At 37.8% G+C, this 20,203-nt stretch overlaps 1 protein-coding gene across 12 annotated transcripts in view; it reads left to right on the top strand.

Annotated features, from left to right (window-relative positions):
• The window catches only part of LOC123306296 (probable nuclear hormone receptor HR3), an 89,352-nt gene extending 71,375 nt beyond the window's left edge, over window positions 1–17,977 (top strand). For 6 of the 12 annotated variants that reach the window (XM_044888217.1, XM_044888216.1, XM_044888218.1 and 3 more), the window contains 9 exons: window positions 7,354–7,581; window positions 8,085–8,253; window positions 9,240–9,421; window positions 10,222–10,524; window positions 13,084–13,356; window positions 13,432–13,656; window positions 13,728–13,881; window positions 15,274–15,440; window positions 15,650–17,977. In XM_044888217.1, coding sequence (XP_044744152.1) covers window positions 7,354–7,581; window positions 8,085–8,253; window positions 9,240–9,421; window positions 10,222–10,524; window positions 13,084–13,356; window positions 13,432–13,656; window positions 13,728–13,881; window positions 15,274–15,385 — 1,646 coding nt within the window. In that variant the 3' untranslated portion in view covers window positions 15,386–15,440; window positions 15,650–17,977. The other 6 variants (XM_044888212.1, XM_044888210.1, XM_044888221.1 and 3 more) reach the window with 6 other exon arrangements.
• Window positions 17,978–20,203: the final 2,226 nt, after the last annotated feature.

The following is a 20,203-nucleotide window of genomic DNA, read 5'->3' as shown; positions in this document are numbered from 1 at the left end:
TTACGTCAAACAGTTAATGGTGGGTTTTGGAGCTTGTTCTAGTCTGAAGAGCACCTCTCTTCGTCATGCTGAAGGCGTATAATAACCGAAAATTCAATGGGTTTATCGAGTGGATGTTTCGTTCACGCATCCACGTAATTTCTTTATTCTGAATGGAGTATTTCTTTGGTCGATTTATGATTTTTTTTTGATGAGATAGACTTAGTTCTTCCCCTTACATCGACGCTCGATGAAAGGTTCAAAGAGTCACGTTTACACATTGAATAGCTCAAGGAAATTCTGAGAAATAAAAGGTGTGAAAAACATCATGATAATATCATCGACGAGGTGAATAAAATTCGGTTTTTATCTTTCTGCCCGATCACGAAAGTTCATTAATTAAAATGAAGAATTCTGTTATGATAAATCTAAAACAAACATGTATCGATCTTCTCGCACCTGCTGAAATTATCGTCTAGATTTCCTTATTTACCATGTCGCCGTTTGACGGCAGATTGACGAGAACGTAGAACTCACGCTACGCTGATAAGAATTGTTTGGAGTTCATAAACTCCAAACCACGAGACTCCACATGCATAAATCAGAGGATATGATCGCCGGGCGCATTGTACATGTTACGTAAATTCCACGCTGGGCTGACAATCCCGGAGAGAAAGGATTTCCGGAAATTATCGACAAGAAAAATGAATAATGGCATTTTCCACTATTTCTCGAATCCCGGCATTGCTAGAACTGCCCTAAATTGTTACGAATTCCTTATTTTTGAGGTTGAAAACTGGGCAGCAAAAAATATGTGTTGAAGCTGGACCTTTGCACTCGCAATCGGTGTTGTCATAACAATACATTTCTTGAATTTCGTGTTACAAGATATTGCAGAAAATTTGCTTTGAATGTGACATGGTTGGTTGCCGGGAAGAAATATTTCTGGCAAACACATCTTTACTCAAACCTTTGTAAATTTTACCCCGAAAAATGGTCAATCATATTGCCGTTCAGTAGTTTTACATGGTGTTTCACGAGTGGTTGGTCATAGGCTAGTGTTGAATGAAGTTCATCTAGGCCTCTCAGAAAAATTGCTTCTTTTGTACCCAAAGGCCATTAGTTTCAAAGATACAGGGTGATTTATGGATTTCGACCTTAATTTTGGATATCTATAACGTGAGAAGAAGAGGTCCTATTTCAATGAGGACTTTCAATTACTCTACAAGATGACACACGCTATTTCCAGATTATCACGACAGTCTTCAGTAGTTAAATTCTGAAAACAAAAATTTGTCAACTGAAATCTCGATATTTTCAGTTCTGTCCTGATAGTCTGAGAATTGCAGTGTCATCTCGAAGGGCTATTGGAAGCAAACGAGCCCACAAATTCTCATCAAAATCGGACCACTCGTTCTCAAGTTATGGATATAGGAAATTCAAGCTGAAATCCATAACTCACCCTGTATCTCTCAAACTAAGGACCTTCGAGTACAAAACGAACAACTTTTCTGAAAGGCCTAGAAAACCCTCATTCGCCGTTCACTGCTCGTATAACACCATGTACAAGTGAATATATATCGAAAATATAGAAAATAGCTAAAGATAGAAAGAATATTCTTGAATATTGCTGATTTTTCAAACTTCATTCATAATTATGTTTATTGGGTAAAATTGATGTACGTATTAGGTCCTTTCGTTTGCATAAAAAGTGTAGTACTTTTCTACACTCGATTTTAGTATTCGTTTGCTGTTTGAATCTACACATGTCCAACACTACATGTCCTTTTGACTATGTATAGATAAGCTACACTTCCTCTACACTGGTGTAAATCAAATCGAGTGTAGAAAAGTGCTACACTTTTTATGCAAACGAACAGACCTATTATGTATTACTTTACATTGACTCTCCAAGTACGTCTTCCTTCTTTTCCGCACAATCTTGTATATGTTGGGAGAAGCGAAATGAGAATAATGAATCGAAAATGATCTCTGTGCAGGGGTTATCGCAAATTCGCCAATTTCACGGATGATCTCCGCCCAGAGCAAGTGTATGACCAGCAATAAAACAATTAAAAAGTTGCCAAACTGATAACGAGGTATTATTTGTTGTCGACAACACCTAATCGGTCGTTCACTCTGCTTAAAAATACCCGGGGCATTGTCACCAGGCGCTCTTATATACAATTATTCATTAAAACGACGTTACGGTTGACAATTACGACAATTCTGTCAGATTGATTACACATTTCGGATTGTTTATTTCGGATTTTGGATCGCCGCCTATGATTGGTGAGTCGTTGAGATGTTTTTACGAGTCGAGAGGATTGAACGACCAGACAAGGAGATTGCTTGATGTAATATATGTAATCTTCTTTATTCCTTTACAATGATTTTCCTGTTCGTGAGTAGGAAGGTGGACCCAAAACATCTCCTGCTAGTCAACACGAATAAAATATTTACGACCATGACTACATCTTATTTTTTCGAACGTCAGTTGACGTAGACTTACTTGAGAATGAAGGAACAAGCTGAACTGATAGTTTCGATAATAAATGCCCATTTAATTCTTACTTTCTTAAAGATTACAAGTTATTCTCGCGTTCGCCAACCTTTAGCACTTAAGACGAAAAATAATCTAATTTCCAATCCGTACGAAAATAATTTTTTTATTGTGGAAATCTCGCGAGTCACGACGACGTTATTCGAAGTCGTAAATGTCAATTAAAACCGCAAGTATAAAATTTGGAGATAAGCTCATGAAACCGACAGATGACAACCGTGAAATAAAAGTCAAGAGTATTTCACTATTTTGGGAAATTATGTATCCACTTTTTTATAGAGATCATGGAATGTTTTCTATTTTGGGTAGAGAACAGAGAGGAAAATATCCTGCCGTTGATTCCTTTGATTTTTTCACTTTTCGACTGAGACATGTCTGAATCGAATAAAAAAGGCAAACGATGAAACGATGCGTAAAAACAAAACCTTCGATGAGAAGAATTCATATGAATATTTCCTTGTTTCTTCGGCTCTCAAACATTAGCATTCGTCTCGTGCGACAAAAGTTCCCCCAATTTCTCTTGGCGTCTGCAAAGGAATTTTCGAGACTTATTCTAGGACTTTTCGGACGCGCCCACTGCATAATAGTGACTAATCAAATCAAACCTGCCTGGGAATCCTGATCGGTTCCCAGAGGTGCAACGACACTGCACACACGTGCGTTAGAAGACAAAATTTTCCTACTCCGCGCATCCGAAGGCTCCTAAAATATGCGGTCCAATATCCGAAATCTTCAACGTGACCGGCGTCTCATATCCCAAACCTGTATACTGACTGGACACGGCTACACAACTACCGCCTTCCAAATGCACGCAATGGATGAAGTCGGGATGCATATTGTGAAAGAGGTAGTGGGTAGAAAACACACAAGCCAAGACTTGCTTGAAATCGCCCGGAATTTCACAGGAAGGACCTTATTTGAACATATTTTGTCCCAAAAACTATCGAACTGTCGTTTTCGGAAAAGTCAGTTGGACCGAGAGTTAATGTAATCATTCCACAGTGGGCTCCATTGCTCCATCATTCGGAATGTCAACTGTAATCATAGACAATCTGACTCTGTAATATATTCCACCGAGGAAGAGTAGATGCGGATCATGGTTTCGGTCTTATGCGAACTCGTCAGAGCCACACAATTCTCGATGCGATGAAATGATGAATAAACCAAGTTAATGCTGTATACGGACTAGGCAGAGCGTTATTTGACGAAGGTATCGCCTTCCACGACCTACCTGATGGAAAATTCCGAGTTCACGTAGAGAGCCCGATGAATTTTGACAATACGCGTCCTTCCAACGCACGCACATCACAGAGAGATGTGTCGGTTTGTTTGCAGGCGCGGCCATTGGTGAAGGCAATGAACTCTCGCGGGTTTAACAACCGCCGAATATCGGCAGCGAGATTTCGAGTGTGTTCAGCCGCGATCTTACGATACGACGACGATGATGTCGTGAACTTAGATTTAGATATTGCGGGTTCGAAGTTTTCCCGACACTGTTACGAAACAATGACTTCACGATAGCGTTTATTCTCGGATTCACTTCTCTCCGTAGACGATGCTTGTCGTTGTCGAGCTACGCCACTGCCAGAATCGTTTGTGATTCCACAAATTTACATGCATTCGGCTTGCAAGTAATGCCGTTAGTACAGGATGTTCCAAATTCGATCTTGAGAACAATAAGCCTTAGAGAAAAAATCATCCCTAATTTTTCCACCTGCTGTCTGAGCAAAAAGCTGAGTGGCCCCTTGCCGAATTCTTTGTTGGTCATAAAAATGAAGCAAAAAACATCCTTTCGGAATTTGGCGTTGAGTATATCCATACGAAGAGAATTCTCTTCATTCGGACACGTTCGAGTCGTTTTGGTGTCAGAGGAAAAGAACCGCAATTCAATTATGAGGATTCCACGATAATTAGATTACAATAAACGGCCTAGTGAACTGTACTTCGGTGGGGTCATTGACAAATTGGGCGTTTCGATGGCTCGAAAAAGGAGAAAATACACTGGCAATTATTCGGTGTTTGTGCTCGTCGAGGAAACGATTAAATTTTTATGCTTTCCTTTCATCCTTTTCGTCTCACATTCGCGATCTCGACATGGCTCCATTTGCGTCGTTCTTTCAGAATGAAAGAGGTCCCCATCAGAATTCTCATTTGCCTATTGTACCAACTGATGCGTAGATCGTCGCTGTAGTTTGGCAATGTTGGATATACGATAACATAAACGTCTTCTTTTAATTCCATAGGTTGTTCATTCATTTCGAATGGTAAATTACATTTGGGCAATCTTAGAAACAATTCGCAGATAGATAAAAGTTCACTCTTCGACCTGTCTAAAATAAAGTTACTGTAGGTATTGCCATTTTTCCTGTTTCGAAAAACACTCAGGGCAATTACAAATTTCATGATTATGTCTATAGATTGAATCTCATTTTGAGGTTAGATTTTTATTGGACAAGATTTTGAATTTGTACAATTCATCAACTTTTTGTCTTTTCTGTTTATGCGCCCACAGTTTTTTATATTTAATGATGGGAAAACGAGACTCTCATCTAAGGTTACCTCTTTGGAAGTGGATATTTTCATTTATTCAGAAATCCGAGTTCAAGTCTGGTCGAAATAAAAATACAGCCGTTCGTCTAATGGATGCTGAAAGTTTTTTTTCCGCCATACTCGACGCCATATGTTTCGAGGCAGGAACAAATTACATGTCATTTCATGACTAATTGACATTTACGACATCTTGCTCGGCGGAAATATTTCGCTCTTTACTGCTAATTCACTTTTTAATGCGCGAATATTTTCACATCTGGTCCAAGTGCGGGATCAGATGGAGTTTTATTTGTGGCTTTGAGTGCCCGGTTTTATTTGGTAATGCGACCTGTCGGATGGCGTTTGTTTTGGCCGTTCCTGGAAACGAGAAATTGGAGAAAATGCCCAAACGAAATATAATTTATGGACTCTTTTTAATTGAGTTAATTTTGGATAGTGAAGTAGGAATAATTGTTTCGCGACGTTTTCGTTCATTCATTTTATCAGCACTGAATCGAGAGTTAATAACTATAAAAAGATTTACTATGAATTCAGCCTTAAAAGAGATTATTCATTCATGAATTCATCAAATCAGGAATTTCCCCGTAAATTGTCGACTTCTGTTATCATTGATTCGAACTACATAAGTACAAACCAACGAGGTCTCTTGTAGGGATCATTGAGTCTTTTTGAAATTTCAACCACACAAGTTAGATTTATAGAACTATGCCATACCTACTAGAGAACTTTTAAGACAAGATATTGGGTTCAATCAAACCTTAAATCCTTCATTCTGGTGCAGAAAATCGAACGCAATATCTTGTGTTCTTAGGGGTTCTCTAATTCTCAGGAACAGCTAACCTTTCTGGATAACGCTGTCATCTAACTAACAATTCGATTAGAGAGGTATGGAGGTAGATGTCAGCCATACAGAGCTCTCCAATCAATAACTGTGACAATTTAGAAAAAACGTCGTTTTTCCCTACTGTGTCAGTGTAAAAGACTTCGTTGAAACGGCCCAGTCAGCGGCGTGCAATGCGACACCCGAAATTCAGGAAGATCCTTGGTACTCCTGAGCACCTCCTCCCCCGTGAAAAAATACTTAGAACTTTTTTATATCCTGTATGTTCCGACCGCGATGGACAAATATCTGTTTTCCGGCAACCATCAGGGTGGCGGCGCAGGCTCGACGTGGCCGAGCGTCGATAACAGTTTGCCGGTTCAAACCGGCGCCGGGACCATAACATCGACTGAGCGAGATTTCGAAGGTTTGAGGATTGGAGAAAGGGAAGAAAGAAGATCTGTCAATTCCATACGAGGTAGGTTCACTCCGGTAAATTGCAGTCTGTCGTTCGAGTCCATGGATTTTGTTGCGACGGCTCTGCGGATCGGAGAAATTGGCGGTAAAAAGATCGACGATTTTCCGAGAGAAAGGTCCTCGTCGTCGAGCGTCGCGGCGACCGATTTTACGGATTCTACGTTGATAGAATTCGCGAGCTTGCAGATCGATGATAGCGAGGACGAAGGACCTGTTAGTTCGAGGCGAGGTAGGTTCATCATGACTAATTAAACGTAGAACCACTCGAGAAGAGTTCCTAAATGTAGGCGGAATCAGACAACCAACAATACACGCGATTGTTTACACGCTGATCTAATTGCAGGTTTCGCGCTTAACCCACTGTTGGGGTCTCCTCGCTATTTCTTCGTTGAATCGGTTCCAGCAGCTCGGAAATTCTGAATTAGGGACTAAAATTGAAGTCTGATTGCTAATTGAGAATTTGTCTTCACACTTTTCCATAGAATTCGTTCGTTTTCGGTTTTATGATAGTGATTTGTTCAGCATTAACGTAATGAGTGCAGGACACCAAAGAATTATGATGGAGATAGATGGATGGACGTTTCGCAAACAATTTTCATGTATCTGTGTATTGTTGTCCTGAACTATTCGTATCCGGAATGAAAAAGAGTTATATTATCACCTTACAATCGATTATTTGATTTTGGAAATGGGATTCCATGAATCTGAAGACAATTTAATATTCAGAAAGATATTCTTGCGGTTTGACTGTTCATCTTTTGATGGGCACAAACATCTGCTTCCCCTGAAAATTGACTTTGACATAATTTATCGCCTGAGCTATTGATTCAAAATTCTTTCGAACTGGTCAGCGTTTATTCGACTCATGTTAGCCGTATTACTCGTGAAATGCTCGTGATATTTACTGCACAGGCACAGGTTTATTCGTACGATTCTGAAATCTGATTTATCTATTTTGTTGCAGCACAAATCGAGATAATACCTTGCAAGGTCTGCGGGGACAAGAGCAGTGGCGTACATTATGGTGTGATAACGTGTGAGGGGTGCAAGGGATTCTTCAGGAGATCTCAAAGTTCAGTGGTGAATTATCAGTGTCCCAGAAATAAGAACTGTGTTGTCGACAGGGTGAACAGGAATAGGTGCCAGTACTGCAGGTTACAGAAATGTCTCCGACTTGGTATGAGCAGAGATGGTGAGTGGAATAAATCATCATGAATTTGGCTGTACGAATTTATATTCAAACCTGCAACTAGAATTTTATTGTTTTAAACCTATAAACTGGCATATAGATCGTTATTCAATCTTCTACGAAAGCCGTCAATTAATATGCACCTAACTTTGCGAGAGTGCCTATACACTGCGAATTAATTGCAAATAACTGTTATTCTTTTGTGTGAAGTAATTTTTACCGTAAGTCTTCCTGACCTACTGAACGGATTCTCAAAGAACATTCAAGAATGTTCAACCTCTTTTCAGAAAGCATACTCGATTTGTTGGCCCAATACAGAAAAAGTATTGAGATGATTACAAAATGTAATAGAAGAAGATCAGATTTTTGAATTCCTAAGGCTTCTTGAAGTCGAATTTTTTGAATTCACGTTAGAAAAAAAAATTTCGTCGTTCATTGAGAATGAACTGAACGAAAGCACATAGGTTCAATTTGAGAATCTGTCATATTTTTTTAATTCTTTGCAGCTGTCAAATTTGGTCGGATGTCGAAAAAGCAGAGGGAGAAGGTAGAAGACGAGGTCAGATTTCACAGAGCCCAAATGCGAGCACAGAGCGACTCAGCGCCAGACAGTTCAGTGTTCGAACAACAAACGCCTTCAAGTAGTGATCAGCTACACCATAGCTTCAATGGAGGGTAAGTTGACTTAAATATTGAAAAAATTGAAAAAACTTCAGAAGGGTTCTCCACCACTTCGAGTTTTCAGCGACTTTATACCACTAGCAAACATTTTTTCGACTGAGTTCGGTCATTGAAGGTCTTAGCAACACTTTTGAGGTTCATGCGGCACAATATCAATTCTGAAATGAGAAAACAGTGTGAATTTCGTGAATGGTGACTCTGTTTCACGTCGGTATTCTCAGAATTTAAAGAATTACTCGCTATGTTTTTGGTTCACAGTTGTATATCTGCACTCAAGTTATTTAAGCTCCTTTCTCTCCGCCTTCCCAGCTTGAACCTTTAACTTTCATTTCATTCTTCCTCAACTACATCTGTAAATCTGTACAATGTTTTATTTTCAGTTATTCGGAAGTGCGAGTAGGAGATTAAATGCCCACGTAAGAAGTAAAGAGCAAGGGGCATTAATCTTTGTGTAAGCTCGATTCGAAATTTTCCTACGTTACTTCCAAAGCCTGTTGTTCGACAATGATACAGGTCGCTTTCTCAGAGAGGTGAAAAGACTGAATTAATCGCGTTGGAGCTCTCTCCGGGCCAAACACCAAAATACTCTCTAAACATTCACGAAATTGTTGCAACACAGGTCGTCACTCTTTCGAGTTGCATAACTGTTTCTACACGCGCTTATGCGTAACTGTTCAATGAACGGTTTCGTCGACATTTCGGCCAAAGACCTACGCACTTGGCCACGCAGAACAAATAAATTTTGGTAGATTGCGTTTGAAACTGGCATGCGCCGCTCATATTTGGTCCTTAAAACTAGCCAGCCCGGTGAAAGTAGTCACTGTTGCATCGGTTTAGTCATCAAATGAAAGACGATTACACCTCTGGACGTGTGTGGGACGATTTAGATCCTCCTTACAGACTGGTGGATGAATCGGATGAACCCGAGTAATATTTGTTGTTGTTTTTGCTGTGATATGGTGATTTTCATTTTTTTTCAGATATAGCTACAGTAATGACGTGAGCAACTATACATCGTACTATACGGGTGCTGCGCAAGTCCAGACTTCTATGGGCTATGACATATCTGCTGATTACGTAGATAGCACAACAGCCTATGATCCTAGTCCACGCCTTGATCTGATAGATACCAACAGTTTGATGCATGCTCTTGGTAATACAGGTGAGTTAAGTGAGTTATGCTTCTATCCAAATAATCTTGTTGTGTTTTCGAAATTTCATCATTTTAGTTGTTTGTCATTGAAAAAAAAATTTTTATTACTTCTCTCTTAAGCCGGTCAATGAACTCATCTTACAATGTTTTGGTAATCCTTCAGTGTTTTGTACCCCAAGTTTCTTATCTTTAAATCATGACGAAATGATTGCTGTGTTCAGGTTTTCATTTTACAGTTATTCAGTATTTATTTATACTCCTTTTATTTGAGTGGTTCATTTTCTTGATTTTTTGATATTGCTTGATGAGCTTCTTTTTATTTTTTCAATTATTTGGTCCAATGATTCCTTCGAGTATTATTTCAAGATTTCCATTGTTGATTTTGTTGTTATTTTGCTGAACATTGACCTGCATAATTGCTCGTTTAATGGTTTGAATCTCTCACCTCACTCAGGCAATCAATTGGGGAATATTCTATTTTTTATTTATAGTGAAGGGTACTGAAAGTTCCATTTATATCTTCTGTATTATCTACATGTTTAGGCTGAGACTTTTATTTTATGTATATAGAAAATATTTTCAATTTACCTATAGTTTAAAATTTGTCATCAACTTGGTAGTCCTAATTCCAGTTATCTACAACCTTTGTTGCTAATATTTTTTTATTTTGTTATTCATCTTTCAATATATTTCAAATTTTTTCATGCTGAAAGTTTAAAAGATGCTCATTTTCTGGAAAAATGCAATGTGAAATGTTCATGAATGTTGTTGATTAAATGGACCAACTAACCTCCTCTAAAAATTCCCAGGCAATACTAATACCAGCACCAGCGGTGGTAGCGCCACTTCCAACGGGAAACACTCGGAGTCCTTGTCCCCCTCCGAGTCGTCGTCCCGTCCTTTCAAGCGTCTAGGAGCGACGTCGCAATCGGACGCGTCGAATCATGTCAAACAGGAGGGGGAGGCCCTCGTGCCGTCCGTTTATGTGGACAGCACCACGTTCGTGCACTCTCCTGCAGGTGCTTCTGCCGCGCCTGCGCTGCCGATGTCTGTTAGAATTCAGCAGATGATGGAGGAGGATGAGTCCGAGTCCATCGATGAATCCTTGCCTAGTAAGTGGTCGATGTGTGTTTTCATATTTCTTCTTTTTTTTTTCATTTTTGTCCTACAGAAATAGTTTTCTCAGTTTTGCATTATTCTTTAGTTTTCGTTCTTAGTCTTGCAGATGATCAGTTTATTTTTCAAGCATGTCCTTTTTTGGTCGATTCATATCTGATTCCTATTTTTTTGCAAGGTAGTGTAAGTCGACGTATTAGTTCTCGTTCAATCTCCCATTTTTTTTATTGTTTTGTATACATAGCTCTGTTATTAGTTCTATTTCTTCTTTGGATTTTTATCGTTTTTAGAATTCCTCTGAAAGTCTGTAGAGCAGGTCACATGTTTCAACGGATTAGGAGCTAATTCATGTTTGGTTCTTTATTGTTGACTTTTTGGCGGTGCACCTTTTTTTCATTTCAGGAGTACTGAACAGCGTAACAATCTGTTAGATGATTTTAAATCCCTATTCGTTTTGTCGACGTTTTTTTGTTGGTCATTTTTTATTTGTCATTTTCTGATCAGGACACAGAAATGGATTACTTAGATATTTTTGGAAAGATTCTCTTACAAGAGGAGAATTTTACATTAACCTGTCGATATTGGAGGGCAGTAAGCGAAGATGTTGAATCTTATTCTTTGAGTTTTCTTTTGACGGAAACAGAATCCTTACTGGAGAAATCCTTTTGAACAGAAATGTTTGGTTTTATGGGCAGCAGAATCTGTGTCTGCTTAAAGGAGTAAATCAATGAGTTAAATTCTCTAACCTTCAACCCATCACCATAAAAATTCTCCTGAATGCTTTTCCAACTTGTCTCCTTTTCGAATTGGAATATCCGTTGGAAAATGATGCTTGACACTAAAAATGATAAAGAGTATTATACATCAGCGAATGTGCATATGCGAAATGCTCTGTCGTTATCGCAGCTCGAATTCCTTGACATTGGTACGGATAAATGGTGCAGTTCGATATTTTATGACAACTGTAAACCAATATTTGCAATGTTATATGGAGGGAGTTGGCTGGCGCCAGCGCACTATTTATTTTTGTTCTTCGCAGCCTCTCGAGTGTCGCGCAAATATTTGATCGATTTCGCAATTCGGTGAATTCGTCATGGTGCAACAAGAAATATTTGCGATTTCTCTTCTATTCCCGCGTATCTGTTACTGTGTGAATGCGAATATCTCTACTCCTGTATGGGCTCTTAGGAATCAAGTATAAAATCGCAGCATCCTTTCTCTAAATCTTCTGCATTGCGAGTATTAGGGTTGAAAATATGAAGAGGTACTCGTTTCAAGAATTACTGACATCGTAAAAGACCTTGAAATAAGTGGTGCAGCTTGATTTATGGTCAGAAATGATCGGAGTTTGATAATAGAAATAAAATTTATAAATATAACTCAGTAAAGTTTTTGAATTGAAGAAAAACTCAAATTCAGGGTAATCAGAATTTTAAATTATTGCAATTACTTTTGGAATAAAGTGCAAAACTCAAAATATCTTCGGTCATCCCATTTTTGTTGGGGTATGAGTTGTGTTGAACGAGGTCGAATGAGATCGAAACCATGGTCAGCATCTACTCCGTTTCGGCGAGATGGCACTTTGTTAGTTAGATTTAGACCCTAAATTTGTTGAATCAATATCATCGGGGAAAATTGTAAAAAATTCTGATGGTATCTGAAGAAATCGTTTTGAAGTATTTTTTGCTGAAAATTCAGCTATTTCCTACTATAGTCGGTGTCAACACTTGATATGTTAGATATGGAAGTTTTATCGAATACATAGACACAGAGGAATGGACTGAGCATTTCCTTTCCATCTGTGCATGAAATACGGTCAGAAAAAGTGACAGAGAGTCACTTTCACAACCTTCAAGTAGACTCACTTCCATGTTCACAGCTTCTTTGCTGCAGATCTACAGAAAAGAGACAGGTATTGGCCTCTCTCTCTTTCTATAAAATAGCCAATTTCATGCTAGTATTGCTCAGTCCAGTTCTTCGATGAAAAATTCTTCCGAGATAGGAATTTGAAAATTTTGAGCTATATTTAATTAATGGATAAAATCAGTTTTCTGAGTTACGACATCCACCCCAGTTATGAATTTGAACAAGCTCACAAGAGGTCCTTTTTCACCGCAATGCTCTTATCATTTTTATGAAGTCCATTCACTTTAACCATATGTACTCAACATTGTAACACTGTAAACAAACTAAAAATCTAAAACCTCTATGTGAGTATAGACGGCATTTGAGTCACCCCTGTCACAAAAATAATTACGAAAAAAATCTTTCGCTTGATCAATAACTGGTCCTTTCTTGACCCTATGTGCACTTGGAAATACTTAAACATGAATTCAGAGAAACCATCCATACAATCTAGGAGAAAAGAAGCCCAATCAACGTCGAAATAACGTAATGCTTCCCAGAAAGAAGTTATTTGAGGTCGGCCTTGAATAGGGCGTTTTACGTTGCCTTTAGAATCATTTCAAGATCCCAGAAAGGTCCAGCGTCCAAATGCACGACATACTTAATCCAATTCTCCACATACTAGCTAACAATTTCTTCTCCTCTTCCAGAGCCGGCACAAATGAGAGAACTAATCCTATCGTCCATAAGGGACGCCTTCGCCCGATCCTGTCAGTACACGCAAGAACAGCTCCAGGAGATGTTCCGAAAACCCGTCGACCACTGCAGACTCATCCTTTACAAGAACATGACCCACGAGGAGATTTGGGTAGAGTGCGCACAGAGACTTACCGGAGTCGTTCAGCAGATAATCGAATTCGCTAAACTGCTACCCGGTTTCATGAAACTGTCGCAGGACGACCAGATTGTCCTCCTCAAAGCAGGTAAGTTGACATCTCTAGCCCAAGCAAGGCAAATAAGAGAGTTTGAAGACACTAATCAAGTATATTTTCTTGCAGGAGCCTTTGAGGTAGCCTTGTGCCTGATGTCGCGATACATCGACCTCTCTACCAACTCCGTCTTAGTAGGAGACTCGATGCTTCCTCAAGACGCCTTCTTCACGCAAGACACCTCGGAACTGAAGCTGGTCACCATGGTCTTCGAGGTGACCAAGAGCATAGCCGAACTGAAACTGACTGACGAGGAGCTAGGACTTTTCGCCGCGAGCGTCCTCATAACACCAGGTAAGGAAAATGTCCGGCCCTTCTCGAATGGGTTCGCCGTCATATTGTTTGTAATCCTACCGTATTTCCAGAACGGATCGGTCTACGGGGACTCACCGAGATCACCAGAGTGCACTGCGCCATCATGAAAGCTTTAAAATCGGAGTTGGACAATTCCCACTGCATGCCAATCAAGGGAGATATCACCGTTTTCGACTACCTGCGCACGAAACTACCTGCACTGAGGTGAGTTGAACTCTCTTTTCTACAAAGATATTCAGCATTGAATTTTTTGATATCAATTGGTGAATCTCGATTGAACAGTGAGTTGTTTTATTTATACTTGGTTTTTTTTCTATCAATTCCTGATTTATCATTTCCTAATTTGGCTGAAGCTCGGATGAAAAGATAATGCAGTTTCAAGAGAATGATTTTCACAAATGTGAACAAGAACGTTACATTTTGTTCAAACTCCATTTATTTTTGAATTTTTTAACATCCATTGATATAAAAATCAACAAAGGTTACGATCTTAATCGACCTAACTAACCAACACCATTCGGAGCATCAACAGAAAGTTCTATCCATCAAAGAACAGTAGATACTGACCACAATTTTTGTCCTATTTGAATTCGTCAAAGCAACACATCTCACACCACGACGAAAATGAGAACGTTTATTCGATGTTAACGGACGCTATGGTATTTGAATAACTCCTAGTGCCATCTGACAGAAAACGAGATCCTATTCTTCTTCTCAATCGCTAGAGTGAAGATGGCAGCGTTCATCAATGTGCTACAATTCTCCGTTTGCAGGAAACGCTTTTCTCTGTCATCTTTCGCCTGAGGGAGCTGTGGAAACGTCCCGAGCTCCTGTCAGGTGGCGTTAGGGTTTATTGAAACATATAGCGATCATTTACATGAAAGAAGAATCCATCAATTCTTCATCGAAAAAGTTGATGCTCTCGGTGGTGCTGGTTAGATAGTTCGATTTGAGTCGTAAGATTTGTAGATTTTTCATTTTTATTCACCTGAAATTACAAAATACTGGCCATCGTTACAGTGAAACTTCCTTGCTATTTCTTACATAAAGAGGGGTTTATACCACGGGTCTTTCTCGACATCTGTATGGGAGTAAAGACTACCAGAATGTGGAATGTTACCAGAACACTTGAACGATCAGTAGAAGTTGCGAATATCACAATATTTTCCACTTTCGTCGAAAAGATGGCAGCACTTATATTTTTTCAATTTCAGTAGGTTTCGAATTGTAGCCAATGGCAAGACTTTTCGATCGATTTTTTTATGTGGAAATTAATTGAAAAAATCATTTCACCTCGGAAAGTGAATAACATGAATGAACATATTTTCTTTGATGAAAATAACTTCCTTTTTTTCCATAAAAATTGGTGGTTTCTGACGTAAAATATACCTTTTCGCTTTTTGAACTGACAACTGAAACGGTGTAGACCCCTCCTAATGATATATGTTAGAAAATCTATAGGAAACAGAATTCGTGTATTCGATATCACGATTAAATGCATCCCATCTACCTTCCATCAAGGTAGAACAATCCAACTGAATTGGTCATCGATAGTTCAGATGATTTCTGAAACAATAAATCGACTGTTAATTTCAGGGAACTGAACGCGCTCCACATGGACGCCCTGTTGAAGTTCAGGAGAGCAAATCCTCAAACTGAATTCCCAGCTTTACACAGGGAACTTTTCAGCGACTACAACGACAGTTGAGTTTGAGTAGACGGCAGCATCTTCTGAACTGTAGCAGCAGGATCGTGTAGCTACTGTAAGTATATCCGTCGCTCTTCAATAAAGAGCACCTATACATTTCAAAGTGATAACGATACACGAAGGGTTTCTTCAGACGTGCAATCGAGTAATCTTCCTTGCTATAAAGTAAAGGTACCCACGGATTTAACGACCGAAAAAACCGTTCGTGTATGTTTCCTTGAAAATTTTCACCGAAATCATCTCACATCAAGATTTTTTTTGCAGATTCCTTGAAACTGAATGTATCGGCCTTAACTACATAAATATGATAAAGATTAATTTCGTTATTATGAGATAAAAATTTATTGTTGTGACATAGAAATTCAAAGAAGCAGATCTCTATAAGAAAATCGTTCGAACAACTGCAATCGCTTTGATTAACGCGTGTGAAGATGTGTTCACAAAAATAAGTATATGCAGTAACACCCCCCAATAAATATACCGAATTCGATCTTTTCAAAACGCACTGAGGTAGACGGCCGAAGGTCTGATAATTCGATCGGGAACTACTGTATATAATCCAGGCCCTGATTTAAAAGTACAACTTTGTATTTTTTGTGGTTTGTTGTTCAAAGTTCGTTGAAATTTTTGAGAGATATATCTTTTTCCGCTGAAAATTGAGGAGTCTGCCGAAATATGAGTACGTATTTCGGTATCGAAATTGTTTTATCGGAACAGAAATGGTGTGCAATATCTACAACATGTTAATATGAAAGTTCTGAATCCTACAAGGTGCTGACTCGTTCGATACTACGACGTATAAATTTGCAGTTTTTCGAACGATCGACGATTAAACAAATATGATAAATTATGTAATCTGCCACACTTAACACTAAACACGTAAGTTTAAATTATATACACGTTTAGACATATAGATATACAGGTCTTGACAAAATCGATCATGCGAAACGGGTTCTCTCAACTTTCACCACTTCCCTGGGAATAAAACGAAAACTTTCATGAAAAAAAAAAATGCACTGATTTATGGTCGCTTTGTCACCACCTGTATATAGGAAACCACGTCGAAAAACGATGGAATGAGTATATGAGCGAATAATTAAGGGAATAAATCGAGATGTTTTCATCTCCCAAGACTGCCAATATCAAAATTGAGACAAAATTGACGACTCCAATTTTGAACGTTCACCGCGTCATGTCGAGGACTGTAATTTTAAGAGACAAGCGGAAAGATTGATAGACATATAGGGTTTTTTACAAAAGAAGATTTCGTTGAGCAGGTCGTGATGAGTGTGTCCCTTTTTATCGGCTCGCCGTATCATTTCCATTTTTTAAGGGTGAGAAAATTTAGGAATAATACCTGAAATACTTGAAAGACTGTAATGCTTGTTATAAGATTGTATGCATAAAAATTTCTAGTTCGTATTTCTCCGTTTTTCGATGTGCTTAATTTAAGTTAAGTTTTACTTGGTGACACATGGTTTTATAAAGATTATATTATATAAAGAGATGTATAAAGTATATGAATAGATTCTAGATGATTATTGATATAGAACTAAACTGATTTTTTTACATTTTTACGCGATTATGGTTCTGTACGTGCAAGGTAGACGATTCACCGTTTCGAAATTTTTTTTACGTTCGTCCCGATGATACATACCCCCCTCCCCCTTCAAAACAAATGAACGTCCATTTCCGAAGTTTATCCTTGAATAGTTCGCGTTCAAATATCAACACATCTATAATCTCCCGAGAACAGACATTTATCTGTAGATATATTTATTTTCAAATTTTTGAAAATGCCAGATTAAACGATAGTTTTAATCTTAGTTAGATTTAACACAGCATATTTTCGTTGACTTCGACCAGTGTTGAACAGATGTTGATGATATTGCCCCCCCTCTCCCCACTCCCCCCCAGTGTTGTAAAACTATTTATAATTTTCTTTTTGTTGTGTGTACCCCGCTGTAGAATAACATCACATGTGTTTTTATATATTATTATGAATATGGATATTATGGAGTTATAGCTTGTATAGAGATTTTTATATAATTTATTAGATTATAGTTCTATGAAGTAATTATTGTATAAACAGAAAAAAATTCAACATTGGTTGATGTCGATTTCTTATACGATAGGAGGCTATTACGTTATTTTCGTATCTAGCAAACCATGTTGGTGAACACACGGATTTCGTTTGAACGACATGGCTGTGTTATGTACATTATAACAACTTACAGAAGACGCCTTTAAACTGTTAACTTTTTGTTAAATAAAGAATTAGTTCCATTTCCTCAGTTTTTTATTGCATTTCTATTCATCGTCAGTAATTATTTTTCATTGAATTTTATTTATTTATCGAAAAGTTAACAAAGGGTTAACACCTTATTGTGTATTATAGCGAATGTGTAAAAATTGGGGATTTATGGTATATGGTTTCAGTGTTTCGATCATCAAAATGCAAATTTTTCGTTCGGAAAATGTTTCGCAAAATTCAGGAACGATTTTTTACAGGTGGAGATTGTGTAAGCTTGATGTTACTAACATTTTGTTTATATATTTTATTTCTGTTGGTTTTATAAAGTTTTACGGATATGTCGATGTTTTCGTTATCTCTGTTTCGAAATCATGTGATTTATTGTCATGATCATTTTTCACTTGAAACTTCGTTGGTCACGAAAATAGTAAAAAGTACCTATATTAGAAATATGAGAGTTTGATTCAACCACTTCCTTAAAAAAAAAACAGAGAGCTTTATTAAATTTTTTTCGGTGAGTATCCCAAAACTTTTTTAATGATATTGAGTAGAGAATATTGAGTATAAATTCTAAAGAAACGTTTCGAGGCACTTTTGTGTCCTTCTCCAGGCTGTAAATATAATTTTTATTAAAATATTTCCTCACAAAAACATCGTCTTTTATACACAAAATGACAGGAAGACAGTTTAAAATGAGATATGCATCTCAACAAAAAAAAATGTAGAAAATTGTAGAAATTATTAACTGTCTTATCCTTTCAATTGTGTGTATAGAAGACGATGTTTTTGTGAGAGGATATTTTAATAAAAATTATATTTACAGCCTGAAGAAGGAGGCAGAGGTCCGTCGAAACGTTGCTAAGGAAGTTGATCTTTTCCTGTGAACCACAATTTTTTACCAGGAACCAATCCTTGAATTTTTCTTTCACAACCTGTGTATTTTCCAAATTAGAAGAAGGACCAAATATTATTCTGTCCGAATTTTATAGATATTCATAAGATATCCTAAATCATTATAATTTAATTCAGGTAGATCCTTTGAAAAATGAAATAATAAAATAATAATTATAAAATAATACGATTTCAGTGATTTCATTTTCTAAACCTTGAAAATTCGTAACGAAAAGGAGAAAATTTTCATCCTGAATCCTCCAGATAATTCTAGAAATAGTGCCTCTGGTAAAGCTCGATTTGTACTTTATTCTTTCGGTATCTCGTAATGCTCAAAGTCAAATATTATGAATGAAACTCTTGATGATAGAGATCATTACGTTTATTTTATCAACGTACAGTATGTAATGACGGGTAAGTATCATGATTAAGAAAAGGATGTTGAAGAAACAGGATATCATTGAGAGTCGACAATTACATAGGGAATACAAGTTCGAAGACTTCGAAAAAAAGATTGTAGCAGGTAAGTACGTGAAAAATCACAACACTTCTTCCAGTGATTATGAGAAAAAGTATAGGTACTATTTGAAATACTGATACTCATGAAGAAGAAAAATACAAATTGTAGCAGAAAATCTAATCTAAATGAGAAATTTAAATTTTTCAAAGATGATTATTTCATCTCACCAGAAAAAAAAAATCTGTCTGAGATAACCGTCAAGGCGCGAAAACCAAGAGTCTGTTGCTTTAATATCCCATGCAACAAAAATCAAGGCTCAATAAAAATCACTCACGAATAAAGAGAAACGTATACGCGATCCCTATCAATTGTTGAACCCAGTATTCTGAAGCAGAAAAGCTTTCAATTTATTTCGTAGGTAGTACCAACGGAGTTTTTCTGTAATTATAAAAATTGGTGGCTCGGTGAGTAAGAGCACTTGACCGGTTATCAAAGGGTCTCGGGTTCGAGTCCTACCCGGAGGTGTACTTTTACGAAATTCATGTCTGCATACCGTAAATTTTCCTTCTATGGCAACAATTATTTCACGCTTGACCCAGCAGGGGCATAAATGCAATAAACCAAAAAAAAGGTCCCCTTTGCAAGGTAAAACGACCCATGTGGGGGTTCCAAATGAGCCTACCTGTAAACAAATCAAGTTTTTCTGTGTAATTTCGAAGAATTGCGAGTCAACGCCATCCTGCACCAATACGACTCTATTCTCGTATTCATTTGAAAACGCGGAACAATGGTTGAAGGTTCCCACAGGACCTACTTTTATCCAATATTAAATCGTATCAGCAATACGTATCATACATCGCATCCATGTGAACTTGCCGCGAAGTTGCTGGAGCGTACAGAAAACCTTGTGTGGAGGCATCAAAATGTTTCTTTTTCGTGTACGTTGAACTTGTTCATAATTCCATTCTTGGAAGTATGGACCATTGTTTTCAGAAGTCAAAAACCTGGATATTCATTTTCTGCGCGTTTCAGGATGTTAATTTTTCACCGGACACTATAATTTTCTCTTCGTACAGGTGTAATTTCATTTACAGAGAGAATAAAGTTGCTCATTTTATAAAAAAAAATTGTATTTGGACTGATTTTCGAAAGAAAAGTTTTCCTATTGGAAAATTTACTAATTTTTGAGATTCACATTCGGAATGTAGAGTGA

The sequence above is a fragment of the Coccinella septempunctata genome, chromosome 2 (genome assembly GCF_907165205.1).
Source record: "Coccinella septempunctata chromosome 2, icCocSept1.1, whole genome shotgun sequence".
Taxonomy (NCBI): Eukaryota; Metazoa; Arthropoda; class Insecta; order Coleoptera; family Coccinellidae; genus Coccinella; species Coccinella septempunctata.
This window is presented reverse-complemented; position numbering and strand designations above follow the sequence as displayed.